This window comes from Mesitornis unicolor, unplaced genomic scaffold, assembly GCF_000695765.1.
Source record: "Mesitornis unicolor isolate BGI_N332 unplaced genomic scaffold, ASM69576v1 scaffold11304, whole genome shotgun sequence".
In the NCBI taxonomy this organism is placed as follows: Eukaryota; Metazoa; Chordata; class Aves; order Mesitornithiformes; family Mesitornithidae; genus Mesitornis; species Mesitornis unicolor.
In genome coordinates this window covers 8559-23401 of record NW_010182098.1, presented here as the reverse complement: position 1 = coordinate 23401, position 14843 = coordinate 8559, and the positions used below count along the sequence as shown (strand labels likewise).

The window sequence follows — 14843 nt, the reverse complement described above, 5'->3', positions numbered from 1 at the left end:
CTTTCCCTGAATAAGCAGCCACAATTTTCAAGCCTCTAGCTGGTTAATAGCTTCTGCCTAAGGCAGGACATCCTTGAAGGCATCTTTTCATTGAGTACTACTGCATCTACTCAACTCTCACACTGTCACAAGGGCAAAAAAAACCCAACTTTGTTTTTCCCAAATTTGTGCCAATCCTTTACTTTTTGTTGGACATAAAAACTGTCAGGGAGAACTCTTTATTTACCAGCATAAGACAGAATCCATTTCCTTTACCTCAGACTGTCAATTAATACCTTTTCCCCAACACTTTTCAATGCTGACAAGTCAGGCAAGTTGTCTTTTGAACCTGAACTCAGAGAAACTATGAGGATTTGAATGCACTGCTGTAGAAGCCAATAGCACTTAAGACAAATATTTCTCCCTACAGTCTCAAGGGTGCACTTTTCAAAAAATCCACTCACTTTTTGTGTTTTTCCAGCCAGGCAGCACTATCTGTTAAAAGGCAAAAGTTCTCTGAAACTAGTAGATCCAGCAGGCTTTCGTGATTTGCTTCTGCATATAGCTTGAGTAAAGCTGTGTCGATATCTTCCTTGTAGCCATTCGCAACCTCAGTGCTGCGGACTTCGTTCAAGTAACTCATGAGGAATCGTTTGCATTTTGTCATCTTCTCCTGGTCCCCTTGGGTCAGCTGGTTTAGGTCGGCGTACTCATGCAGAGGGGGATGAGACCGTATAAATGAAGAGGAAGTAGGCAACAGGAAGGGGTAGAGAGAGATCAGCTCCCGGACATCAAGCTGGCCGCTTCTGCAATTACAGTGTCAAACTAGATGAAGCAAAAAGAAAGAAAAAGTATACATAGGCACAAAAAAATAACATACTGGGAATGTGTGCTCACATATGCTTAGGGTCAGGAGACTAACAGATTGTCAGTTTCTGGAAGTTACTGCCTTCTATGCTGGAGAAAATATATTCAGAACAAATTTGGAAATTTTTTGGTATTTCTATCCAAAATTGTTTATAATTCTTTTTCCTTCTCTAGACATTGAAAGCTCTGAGAATTCAGAGGCTGGCCAGCCTTTTGCTTTTGACACAGCTTCTCTGTGGCACATACAAAAGTCATCTGAATAGCCTTAGTGCAGTTCCTAGGGCCGTCCTAGATTTCATTCATACATGATGGGAGCTCGTCTTCTGAAGGAGGCAAAAAAAGATAATAGCAAGAGTAAACACTTTCAGGCAAGCCACAAAGCCTATGCAAGTGTAATTCTGTAAAAAACAGCAACTTTCTCTAAAAAGTAAGGTTTTCAGAGCACGTGGCTGGATGATGAAAATGTTTTTCCCAACCCTGAAATGCACCAGATTTCTCCTTCAGGTCACCTTTTAAGGAAGTTCTGAAAATGAACCATGGATACTGATTATGCATCCATCTAATCTAATCAAGTAGTAGTCTACTGTATAGGTATAGGTCGTGGGTGTATACGTATGTCAGATACTATGGAGTGGCTTTTCCACTTTGCATGTGAAGGGCATCTATACTTTATAAAGAAGCAAGCTGTAGCATAGATATGCTACACAAAACATTTTTCTCTCAGCCTAGATTGAAGGAATTCCTCAAACACTTGAAGAATGCACACTGTGACAGAAGCTTAAAAAGAGCAACTTTTCACACATGGTGAACAACTCCCCAGTTTTCACAGCTGCAGTGACTCCTCCTCCCAGGCCTTGTTTTAGAAAAACAGCAAAAACAATGATTTATATTTTATTTCACTGTCAAAGCCATCATTAAGAATTAATCTTTAAAGATGAGCATTCCTGAAATGCAGGAGACACTGCTGCTGGAAAAAAAAAAAAAAAAAATCAAAATTAACTGATAGTTCTCTAAAAGAAACTCTGATTAATTACTATTTTGTTGCAAATAAAACTTTACGAAAGAAATAGTTCTCATCTATCTGGTGATCAGCAACCTTAAAAAACCTTCCCCCTTGATTGGGAACAACTCCAAAAAGAAACAAGTTATAACCAGTAGACAAAGGAGTAGAAAAAGCAGATCTCTGCAGGCAAGAAAGTGTGAAAGATCCTCACAAGCAGGCTCATTTCTTCCCCACATCTGTACAGTAACTGAGGCAGCGGGGCATGCCCTAGGTTTGTCTTGCCAGAGAGACAGATCCAAAACCATCCAGGAAATATGAAGGAGTAGGAAGAATCGTTGTGGCAACGCTTATTTAGAACTTAATAAAAAACCAAAACCCTAAAACTGTCCTTTGGTTACAAAAAATCTATACCAGGAGAATGAAATTCTGGGAGACAGCAGCAACAGCAAATTTAAGAGCAACAAGTATCCTGCTCCAGAACCAAGTGACTACAAAGCACAGGAACAGCAACATGAACAACAGAGAAAACACTGAATGTGGGAAGTCTTCCTGTAAGAAGATGTTTGAATAGCAAGTTTTTCTGATTCATACCCGAATCTCCTACGGCCTAAAAAAACACCTCTACACTAGAAAGGCCAGCCTCTAACCACGAGTAAAGTGTTCATATCTACTTTGCAGATTTGTGCAGCTGAAATTTCCTTTTAACCTCTGTTTTCACACATGATACTAAGTTTTGCAATTCTTAGATCTCCGCTATGATAGAACTCACAGGCAGATGAGAACTTTTTTTTTTTAAAGAGGCAGAATAACCAAGTAGCAGCAAGTTCTGTCAGTGGCATGACCTGATGGTTCAAAAATCATCTGGGCTTTCAGTATGAACTCATTACAGTAATTTAACTGCAGCTTTGGCTAGTCCAACTACTCGTGAAAGTTTAAGACCTGAGGACCATCAGATAAAATATATTGTATGAGATATATTACACTAGAAAATTAACCCTGTTTAAAGAAAGAAGAGACAGCCATGGCAATTAGCAACCAAGCAGCCTCCTTTAAAACACAGTATCACCCAGAACAAACTTCTTCAGAAAAAATACCAAATACTAAACAATGACCCTACCTGCACAAATGGTTAACATTCATCTCAAGGCTTATGGCTCCTGGGATCTGTAGATGCCTTGTGGCTTTTTCCACCGCATTTGGAGGGAACAGTTTAGGAGCAGCTACAAAGGACTTCATCACTCTTGAAAAACAAACTTAAGTCTTTAGCTTCTAGCACCTCAGGTTTAGCAAAATGTACCTAGCAACTCATCACAAAGTGGAACACAGGCTCTTACAAGTCAAGCTGCCAATATTAAGAGGCAGCTTCCCTTCAAGTAATTCTGCATTAGGTCTTCTTGGGTCCTTTTCTTATATACAAACGGAACAACAGGCAGAATCAACAAGTTTTCAGCAAGCTCAGGTCTAAATCCAGAGCCTTAAATTTACAGACATCAGAGATGTCAAAGAAGCCTACATGATTTAGCTGTTTCACCTGGATCCAACTGGCTGTAACAGAAGCTCATATTCTTGAATCACACCTAAGATGTAAATTTCACACCAAGTCCTACTTCTTATTTATCCAGGTATAAGCACTAGCAACTTTTTAACATTTACAGCGTAGGAGAGACTTTATCTCCAAGACTCTCTATAGCCTTTCCCAGTGAGAGAACACTGTGAAAAGAGTTAACATTTTCATTTGTTGAAAAGACCAAAGTTTCGAAAAGTTCCAGTATCTGGTGTGTCAGATTGTAAGCAACATTTAACCAGTGAAAGGACATAACCAAACACATTGGAGAGAAATGATTCCACTGCGACAGCTACCAGCATCTCAGCAAGACATCTAGAATTCAGAAGATGGCTTTGCTAAACATTGCTGTTTGGTCTAACTGCCTGTGAGCCTCCAATGACAGAGAAATGAAATAGCAAAAATATAATACATAATATATAAAATCACAAATATGTAACACAATCACAACTCTGTTATTGCTCATAACAGAATTTTGTCAGACCAAAGACAAGTCCCGCTGTGACGGCTCACTCCATTTAAGTCTAAGGGGTCCAGCTGAAGAAAGTTCTCCTTTTGCTGAACTATTTGAGTTTTAATAAAGCTACCACCTCCTTCCTTTTTGTCAGCCTTCCTCAGTCTCAGCATAACCAAAAGGAACTTAGCAAGAAAGTATTCCTCTTAAAAAGATTTAGTATTTAAGAACTATGAAGTTAAGCATGAGATATAACTGTATCTTGACAAGGTTATCCAAGAAGGATTATTGGCACAAGAAAACAAGACCTTTAGTCCAATATAATAATTTTCTCTACTAGCCTGTAACTGACAGGTGTTTTCTGAGGAGTGACACAATCTCGCTTCATATTTGGCCAGAAGTATGCTCACATCACACCAAGTTATTGGAGGTGCTGCTGCCATTCTGGTTTATATCTATTTTATCTCAGATAAAATCCCAAAGAGGGAACTTGGTGTCTAAGACAGAAGTTATTTCTGACTAGCGCTAGTTTGAAACACTTGCAGAGCAACACAGGGGGATGGGAGGAAGTGTCCGCATAGACTGTCATTGTCTTTCCCATTTTCCCTCTGAGCATCAGTAAGTGTAAAATGAACAAGACTGTTTGAGTGTATATTGGGGCATAATTGGGTGTTACTTGAACTGGGTGCGTTCACCAGAGCTGAAGTTCAGGAAACTTTTTGAATTCCATAAGGAGTTTTTCAGAGTCACCAAAACAGCTTAGGTATGGCTGGCCAGAAGAAAGGCACAGAAAACTTATCTTTGCTTTCTCCCCACAGCGGAGTTCAGCAATTCCTAAAGAGTTGTTCTGCTTTGGAGCTGCAGCTTTTAGCAGAAGGGAACATCCTGGGATGCTGACTTAGCTCCAAAATTCATGCCTGGACAGGGTGTTTTCTCATGAAGCCTGTTTCTTTCTATAGAGGAGCTCCCACAATCCATTAAAGCTCATTTGTCAGATGGACTGCTTAGTTAGATGGAGGCTGCAGAACTGATCTCTACTCCTTTCACAAGGTGCTGGAGGTCCTCATAGGATACATTTCTCCCTTTTCACTGCTTTTAAAAGATCCTTGGGTCACTACTAGCAAGGCAGGGCCCTTAGGTTAGACCCCACAAGGGATTATTACCAGGTAGGGTAGAATAGAATCACAGAATCACAGAATCTCAGGAGTTGGAAGGGACCTCAAAAGATCATCCAGTCCAACCCCCCTGCCAGAGCAGGATCACCTAGACCAGGTCACACAGGAATGCATCCAGGCGGGTTTTGAATGTCTCCAGAGAAGAAGACTCCACAACCTCTCTGGGCAGCCTGGTCCAGTGCTCTGTAACCCTCACAGTAAAAAAGTTTTTCCTCATGTTCACATGGAACCTCCTATGTTCCAGCTTGCACCCATAAATAAAGTGATAGGAGGAAGCCATAACCAAGACAGCTGCAGAGCTATACAAGTCTGGTCACCTAACCACACCTAGGCAATGAAGACACTTATAGCCTCAACAAGCTATCGTACCAAAGCTGGCCACACTGAAAATATGTCCATTGGAAAGAACATGGAAGAGCTTTCCGGGAATGTTGTAAAAGATTCCTAAGTATGTACAGCTTGTAATTCTACTTCAGATACACAACACGGCAGTGATTCAGTCCAGTATTTGGAAGATTACGGGGAGGAGGAAGATTGCCAAAAATCATAAGGTGATACAGTAAGTGGCTGTGGCCAAAACAAATTGACACTAAATGCTCTTCAGGCCTTTCCTGCCATTCCCTCATCTTCACTCAGTGTCCACTGTCCATTCAAGCCCAGTGTCTCCCATTATCCTGGTGAGCAGGAAGCAAAATGGCAAAGTCTCTCATCTGTAATAACATTCCCCAAGGCTTTACTTTCCTTCATACGTTTCCATAAACCAAAGGACAATGTTTTTCTTATACTGTACACACTTACAATATACAGCAAATTGTCTAACCTTAATCCTATTCCACAGACTTTAAACTGATTTAAAGTGAATTTCAGCAAATAACAAGGAAAGCTATTTTATGTGGTCAGCATGGATTACACTAACCCTGGACAGCACCCCACCACAGAAAGAGGAGTACCCCAGTCAATCTGTAAACAAGTGACTGCTGAAGCAGCTAAATTGGGAAGGTTGATACAGGCTTCAAGAACAAATAATCTGTCATCTGGACAAGGCCTAGCAGAACAAGTCTTAAAACAAATTCAGTATCAGCATCCTCAAAAATAAGAGTGCAATTGTATCAATAATATTTAAATTGTAACTAAGTAAGTTTTTCTTAAAAGTTTTTTTCCTAAAAAGAAAGAAAGAAAAAAAGAACCAATGTTGATGCAGTAAATCACAGCACAGGCTCAATAATAAAGCCTTGACCTTCATAGGCATAAAGTAAAAAAATCTCCACACGTACACCACTCACAGCCGTAATGCTACGGTATGTTAGCACACCAAAAAATAAGTTGCATTAACTCTCCAGCTGTGAAGTTGTTTCACTATTACTTTGTTTTTACCCCAAACAAAACCATTTCATCACAGTGAATTTACATCTCCATCAAAAAACATCCAGGTGACTAAGTTTTTAAAAGCAAGAACACTAACTTCTTATTTAAAGAAGATAAATTAATAAAATTGGCACAAAATTACCTGAATAGTTCTTTTGCTTCAAGGAACTGAAGCTGTGCAAACTGTATAAAACCTGCTTGCTGCAGGATTCGTTTGTACATTACCTACAAAAGAAAAGGGGAGAAAAAAGTCTATTATATTTGTATATAACTACCTGCCAAAACCACTGAGCACATGATCTTCAACCAGACCTGTTAAGTGACATGCAAAATAAAGCCTTGATCCTTTACATTTGAAATTGTATGTACCTGAATATACCGAATGTGCTGTCCAGGCTCTGTTTCTTACACAAAAGTGTGTGAACACAACCCTGTTCGTATTTACTAAAAGCAAAGTTGACACATAGCAAATTTTAAGTGTTCTTATTCAAATAGTGATTTATCTGACATCAATCTGACTTGCCTGAAGCTTTTGTTTGTGGCATTTGCAAAGATAAAAGCCAATGGTCACCTTTGAAGTTCCCCATGATTCAGCAGGCATCAAAAAAAGAGATTTAAAGTCACGCGTAGTCCCACTTAGCCACACAAAGCCAACTTTCTCCCCATCTCACCTCACTTCTGCAGCAACCTTGCTGGTGATTCCCATAGTCTCATTCACAGCTGATGACCATATTTCTGACTTTCTGCCAGTTTGGTTTGGAGTTTGGTGTTTTTTGTTTGTTTGTTTTTAAGAAAAACACTTCCAAAGCAGGTCAACTTATCCAATACACAACACATTATGCAATGTACATAAAAATATGGTTAAAAAGAAGAGCATGAGTAAACCATACAAAAAGCAATGAGTTATGAATTTTTACTGTTTAAGCCATGCCCAGACAGGAAAAAAAGTTTACAAGTTCACTAGAGAAAGAATATAAAATATTCCTTTATATGCTAGGTATTTATCTAATGTGAATGGCCAATTAGTTACCACAAGATTAAATTAAACCATCATGCCCAGAATACTTCCAACAGCAAATGAGAATTACTAAAAGCAAGGAACCAAAACCGTGCTCTACAAAGCATCTACCGCTGTGACAACACTGCTATTTTGCAAATATTCCTAGCTACATCCACATGCCCTCATTTTTCCCTTCAACTTTCTCACAAATACACAGCTTTCTAATTTTTAATAGTGTACATGAATGCTGTTATTAGTAACAGATTCCCATTTTCAATTAAAAACACCAGAAACTGCAATACCTTAGCAAAATATTCCAGGCAGAAATTTCTAAAGAGTGTCAGGCCTCAAGTAGGGCAGACTGATGCTCTAATTGGTGATTTTTCATCTTGGTTAAAGACTGTGGATTTGCCAAACGAAAAGCTTGGCTTAAGTCCATTTAGTCTGTGCATGCATTACTAATGGATTATCTTGAGGAAATACTTAATCTTGATCATTAATAAGCCATTAAAACCTACTGATTTGTAAGGTAGAATGACTTTTCTTGCCTCACCAGTGCAGAGGGGAGAAAGGAAAACAGAGGGAAATGCTATCTGGCACACCTTTTCAGACAAACGTAACAATATAAAAATAAATGAACAATACTTCCCGACATCTTTGTATTAATTAATGTTACTTTGTTTTACATCCAAGTGTACTAGCTCATAATACAGTTAACTAATGCCAAAAAGGAATTTAATTACAGTAATAAAGTAAAACTACCTCAGGTGATTAATTTGCAAAATATTCAAAATACTTTGTATTTACAACCATGTTATTACATCAATAAATGCTAATCTGCGAACTGATGAACACCTGTCTGGTCACATTCTTAAGAATGCTGGTAAAGGATTTCAATCTGCAAGTATCTGCATCTTGTGGCACCAGAAAAACTTCAAATTCTGGCCTCAAACTTTCCAGAGAGCGTTGGAGATTTCTGACCCTGCTAACTAGTATCAAAAGTAGGTTTGATTTTTCTTTTTAGGTTTGTTTTAATTATTTGCAGTTGAGTGACCACTAATATTTACATATTTAGTGAAATAGGATTTGGAATTAAGTTTGAACTGATCTAAGACACTGAAAATGCTTCTTTAATTGTAGAGCTTAGACTGTAAAGCAATCTTTTCAAGTAGAAGTTGAAAAGAGCCCATTGATAGTGCAAGTACAGGCCCAAGGAATCAGTTTTAAATTTGAAGTGGTATTCACTTTCATTTAAATGTCAACATATCTTCACCTGTCCCTTAAAGCCACGCAACAAAGAAGCTGTACTACAGACTGACACTTTCCCAACTTTCTAAAGATGCAGTGATGGGATCGGGAGTATACAGACACATTTTCAGCCAACAAGATAAACACTAGACATTAAGATGTTCTGTGGTAAAGTAACAGACCAGACTGTCTGTGGAAAATTCAATATTCTCTCTGTCTCACAGGGTTTTAAAAATGGGCTAGACCTATATGCCAACCACATACAGTTAACTTCCGCTCATGACAGAAAAGACATCTTGAGTTCTTCCAGACCTATTTGCCAGAATACTGCAACAGGCTTCCTTTAAAAAAGTACTAAGTGCTTTAAGTAAATTCAATATTGTTCAACAAATTCACATTTAAAAACTAGCTACAAAACCATGAAATAATATTTTTATTAACTTGTATCGGAAAAAGGTGCTAGAAAATAGAAAGATGACTGCTGAAGCTGTGTTAGCTACAGCAAAGCCTTAATTCTCTCAACTGCTAGAAAAATCCTTCCTAAAATGGTCAGAATTACCAACTAGAATGCCAAAAAATATTTTTTTCTATAAAGTCCCTTTGACTTTTGGTCATGCTTGGGTGCAGTTAATATGCTCTTGAAAATAAAAAGAAATGAGAAGTGAAAAAAAAAGAAAAAAGAGAGATACCTATGCAAGATGTGTGTCAATCTAACCAAGGTCTTCACTACCATCAACCATGATTTCTGCAAACTTCAGCTGTCCTGAAAAATTAATAAGTAGTATTCAGTCATTTCATGGTAGCATGGTAGAAAAGCCTTTGTATTTTTCTACCAAAAATTATATCCAGCAAAGCCATCTCCTTGCAACACTTTTGCTAAGCAGTTTTTACCTAGCAGTAATTCTTGATGCTCAAAGACAAAGGAATTCTCATCTAATACAGCAGAGATAAATTTGCAGTCTGCAGGGAACACAGGTTAAATAACAGATTAGAGCTACTACTGCATCACCTGCTTCTTTGCAGTAACTAAATATTGGCTGTACAAATAATTCTGAGAGTACAGTACTTGACAATCCCACTATCATTCTGCATTATCAGCATATAAAGATATATATTTATGCTAATACTGCAGATGTAAAGAGAGTGTGCACCTGTCTACACATGCAATGACAATGCAGTATTGAACTGCAGGAAAAAACCCAACATGTCACTACGAACTGTCCCACAATGCCAGGACTAAGTTCACGTTACACATAAGATGGCAACAGCCAATGCCAACTGCAGAAATTAAAGCAGCATGTGGAAAAAGGATCGCTATACTGCATGTACCAGACAATTACTATAACTTTTCTGTGTGGATAAATTATAGTGGCTGGATCAAGTGCCTTAATTCAATCCTATGCATTCCTTCCCACTGCTCATATAAAATAGCAAAATAAGGTCTTGAAAGTGCCAGCTACTCAGAAATCTACAGTAAAGCTTGCAAAATACATATCTGAAGATATCTATTAGAAGATACCTTTCTCTATCTATTATCTGAAGATATCTCTTCAACAAGAGTTTGAAATGAGAGACTAAGTGATCAGTTAAAGTATGCCAAAGAAGTGTTGCAAAAGACATATCTAAGGCATATAATTTGGTTGAACTTCGTTGGATTTATATTATGCAAGATGTACAGTAAAAGAAAGCCTGATGTCCTTGTAACACACCTGTAATGACAGCATTAAGTATCAGAGGCACATTAGAAGGCAAGTTCAAAATGTTACATTTACAACTGCAGATAGGCTCTGAGAAATTGGGCCAGTGTCTCAGCAACTAAGTCAAGTTGAGTCATTGTAACATGAGTCAGTAGGAGACTCCATCAATTTCAGCAGGCTATTATCAGTTTGCAAATACAGCCCAGAACTAGAACAGGCTATTTAGCTTGCAATTATGTTTTTTCAACTGCAGCATTGACTCAAAGTAACTGAATACCCTCAAAAGCACATTAGGTTAGAAAGAACTTACTATATTCTTGGAAACAGTAATTTCAGGAAGATGGACATTGTGCACATAAGTGTAAACAGAAAGTAACTTGTCTTAAAAAGACAGAAAAATCCTAAATGCAAGGAAACTTAGGAGAAATGAGATTCTACATCACATATTTTAGATAATGAATTATCCTGTGGCAAAACACAGAAAGACATCTCTCATACTACATCTACACACACTGGAAAGAAATAATTAGAGAATTAGAGGTCATCATATATAGAAGACATTTATTAGATCATACATCCTGCACTCACAGCAGGATTTTAGTTTGTTTCTTTAAAAAGATTGCAAAGGAAAAGTTGGAAGTGAAGATGAAAAGCAAAACATGCTGGAAACTGCACTCTGTGTTTGCCTATACACTTTTCAGCTTCAAGTACTTCCAGATAGTTGTACCTTAGCAAAAGGATGGAAACACTTTTCTGGGCAAGCTGTTTACTTCCACCAGCCTCTCAGCTTTTCATTCAACAAAGTTAAGGATCAAAAAGAAAGCTGATACAAATTTCATTTAATTTAATAACTGGTTTTCAAGGGTCTCGATCAAAATTTAACTGACAAGGAATTAGAAATATCCTGAAATTAAAAAACAACAACCAAAAAATCCTGACAGACAATAATTTTGGACCATTGCAATATTGTAACTTCTACAGTCATGTTCCAAACTTTGTATCTTCCTAAACAAACCGGAAGTAATGCAACGGGTACTACTTTAAAGGCAACAAAATGCTCCGAAGTATACTGAAAAAAAAAAAAAAGCCAGATTTTCTGCAGGTTGCAGGTAAAATTTTGCTTTTACAAAAGGAAAGAAATCAAGTTATATACATGATTAGCAGAGATTTCATATTACTTTTTCCAGATTTCAGCCTCGAAATGACAAATAGGAATACATACAGTAGAGTATGTACTGTAATATAAACCAGAGGTAGAAGGAAATGCGTACAAATCTCTAATCAGTCACTAACATACTTGGCCACACAAAAATCTTAAATACTCAGTTACACACCAGTACAAGTACTACTTGTACGCGTTTGGAAGTAGGACATATTTGCATTAGATTTCCCATCACTTAACTTCAAAGTTGTACTACTACACAGTTTAGGATATGATGACAATCTCCAATAAAAATGTAAACCCTAAAATTTCTGATTCGAAATAAAGTACACTTTTTTAACCAGCAACAGTAATTAATAACTGAACCTAGTACTAAGGAAGCATCCCAGTGGATTTTCTATCATTCGGTATTTGGTTTTGTTCCATCTTCAAATGTTTCAAGTTACATACTTTAAAAAAAAACACCACCAAAAACCCATCAGAACAATAGCATTCAGCCCTGCCAATGTCACAGCCTTTACAAGCAGAAGCCAATTCAGCAGCATGTCTATTTCCTCAGGCTGCAACCATAAAAGGTATTAGATTTCTCTTCAACATAAATTCCTCCCACCACCCTCTCTATAGTCACTTGACCATTGGTATACATGGCTCCCCTGTGAAATTTATATATTCATGAGAGTTAAAGAAAGGACAAACCTGAAATTTCTCTTTTGGAATATTCCTTCGAGCTCCTTTTGCTAGAACAAGGGCTTCTTCCACTCTGTGGCCAGCTAGGAGATCCTGAATCTGTTTTTCCAGAGGTAGCGGTACCAAGATATACACACCCTTATTAGTAGCAACAATCACCTTTCCTGGACAGAGCAAACAGATATAACCAGTTTACATTCTCTACAGAAAAAACCCCATATTTCAGAAATAAGCTTTAAGATACAAGAACCCAAACAGCGTTGAAGTTCCAAAACTCATATTTGTTGTTACCTTATTTGCTAAATAGTACAGTTTAACTGCAAATGGCACCTCAGAAATACAGAAATGTTGGTAACTTTATTTATTTACAGCATATTTTGTCCCACTCTGAGTAAATGAAACTGGTTATCATCTCTCATTATGAACTAAACTGTAAAGGCCACCACTGAAACTATTGCCCAGACACCAGAGAACAGGGACTTTTAACTCCCAGATATTTCCACAGGCTTACATTAGAAAATCAAAAAAACCCCAATGTATTCCACAGTTAAAGAGTTCTTAATTGAAGCATCGATCATTTTTTTTTAATTTTTTGTTTAACAATTCTTTATAAAATAACCCCTTTCAAACTTCTTACACAAATGTTTGATAAAGGAATACAAAGAAAACAATTTAAAATGTTAGAACTTTGTCAAGATGGCCAATGGACAAATACCTGTAGCTCACAATTACTGACTCGTAGCGCAAAATTAACATTGCTCCTTTGAAAGAAATAATTGTTACAAGAATAAACTCTAACCCCAAAGACTCCTACCCAACAATTAACTTGACAATTAGAGCACATTTAATGAGCATACATTTTGTTAAAGCCTGGAATTTTGGATGACTAAAGTCATCAGAAAAGCATTTGCAATCAAAGTTTCAGCAGTTAACATTCTTGCTGGATATTTTGTTTAAAAACACCAAACTGTGCCCACAGTGGTGGTTGTTACAGAATTACTGAGGCAAAAATGTGTCTTTTTTAATACCTTCAAAGTCCTGTAGAATGTGACCTTCTTTAAAAGGCAGCGTTTGCTTTTGCTGCTGGTCCAGCATGCTGTGCACTGTAATGAACTCATTGTCGAGAGCAACCACGTACGGAAAGCACAAAGCTGCTCCAATCACATTCTCTGACCAGTGCACAGGGGCACGCTGTGAAATGCCATCTACAGTTGCAAACATGCCTACAAAAAAAGGGGAAAAACAAAACCTGACGTTCATGCTAGCTGAAGACTTGTTTTCCCAATATGAAGCATGGGTACCAAGGTATAGAAATAAAACATCACAGACGAACAGATGCAGTATCAGGTGGCATGATGAGGGCATATCACACCTCCCTGGACCTTAACCAACACCCGTTGATTAGTTCAGTTAAAATTCTTTTTGTTCTCCTTTCACCTTCACCACAGAAAGACAACACCAAAAACTGAAAAGAAAGGAATACTGAAGAAACTAGCAAGAATTAATCAAGTTCAGCGAGTTTCAAATATTTTTTTTTAATAAGAATTAGGCCATGTAGTTCAAATTCATTTCAAAACATTAATATTTAGCCATACTCAGCACTCAAACAATACTGCCTTAGTACGAACTGCAGACCTGCACTGCCTGACCTCCCTGGCAATACACGCATATTTGTTCCTTGTAGTGTCAAATGTCTAAAAAGCATTTTAGCCAACAGACAAACATTTACTTATACTTCTTCACTTTTCTACAGCAAAATTTTCACAGAATGAGGGTCCAGCTCCTTGGGATGAGTCACTTCCTGTGAGGCATCTGTGTTTTCAATCATTTGAAAAAAAATACAAAGACTGCATATAAAGCATGTTTCCCAAAAGCCAAAGCACAGAGTAAAGACTTTTTAATATCCCAATGATACCTTCTATGCTGTCTTCAAAATAACCATATTAAATCTTCTGTTAGTTTGCGTTTGTCATTATCTTTCTTCCTGTCTATTCTGTCCTTTCTCTTAGCTTAATAGAGGTTTGACATGCTTTTGGACCACACATTACTGGTTCTACTTATGCTACTTGGTATTCCCCAGTTCTTCCCGAGACGTTAATTGAAGAAAAACTCCAGTCAAAGCTTTCAGACCCAGTCCAGTAATCCTTTGATAGCTGAGCCATACTGAAGCGCCATGCAAACTTCTGTTCTGAGCATGAATGCACACTCCTCAAAACCAGTATTCCCATGCCGCTAAAAAGACACACCCATGAAAATTGTTCTTCAGCAGGGATGAGCCACTTGGCAGCTGGCAGAGGAAGCCTGAGCTCTAGTGGACAGAGGAGATTAAAAGATTATGTTGTTCAATTTACAAAATCTCTTCCAAACAGAGGATAACGAGGTAAGGGTAGCTGACCAGGACCACCATACGGGGGGAAAGGAAAACACAAGGTTGTAAATTTTAACAGAAGTATGGTGTAGACATGAAGCTTCTGGATCCTTTATAGCAGCTTTGAATTGATCAGTCCTTTCTCTGGACTAAGAGTGCAACACAAAATCAAAATGTCACACCTGACTATTAGCAAGTAATGCTATTTGCTTTTTCACTTTAATGATCAGCTTTTCAGATTGCCTTACGGAAAATACTTTCGTGTCGCCATAAC

At 37.8% G+C, this 14843-nt stretch overlaps 1 protein-coding gene across 1 annotated transcript in view; it reads right to left on the bottom strand.

The window, feature by feature from the left end:
• The window catches only part of TGFBRAP1 (transforming growth factor, beta receptor associated protein 1), a 28108-nt gene that overhangs the window by 7411 nt on the left and 5854 nt on the right, over positions 1-14843 (bottom strand). Inside the window, exons 2-5 of the mRNA XM_010183666.1 lie at positions 13230-13424; positions 12211-12365; positions 6550-6632; positions 444-785 (exon numbers count right to left, since the gene is read on the bottom strand). Coding sequence (XP_010181968.1) covers positions 444-785; positions 6550-6632; positions 12211-12365; positions 13230-13424 — 775 coding nt within the window. The remainder of the gene's footprint in view (positions 1-443; positions 786-6549; positions 6633-12210; positions 12366-13229; positions 13425-14843) is intronic.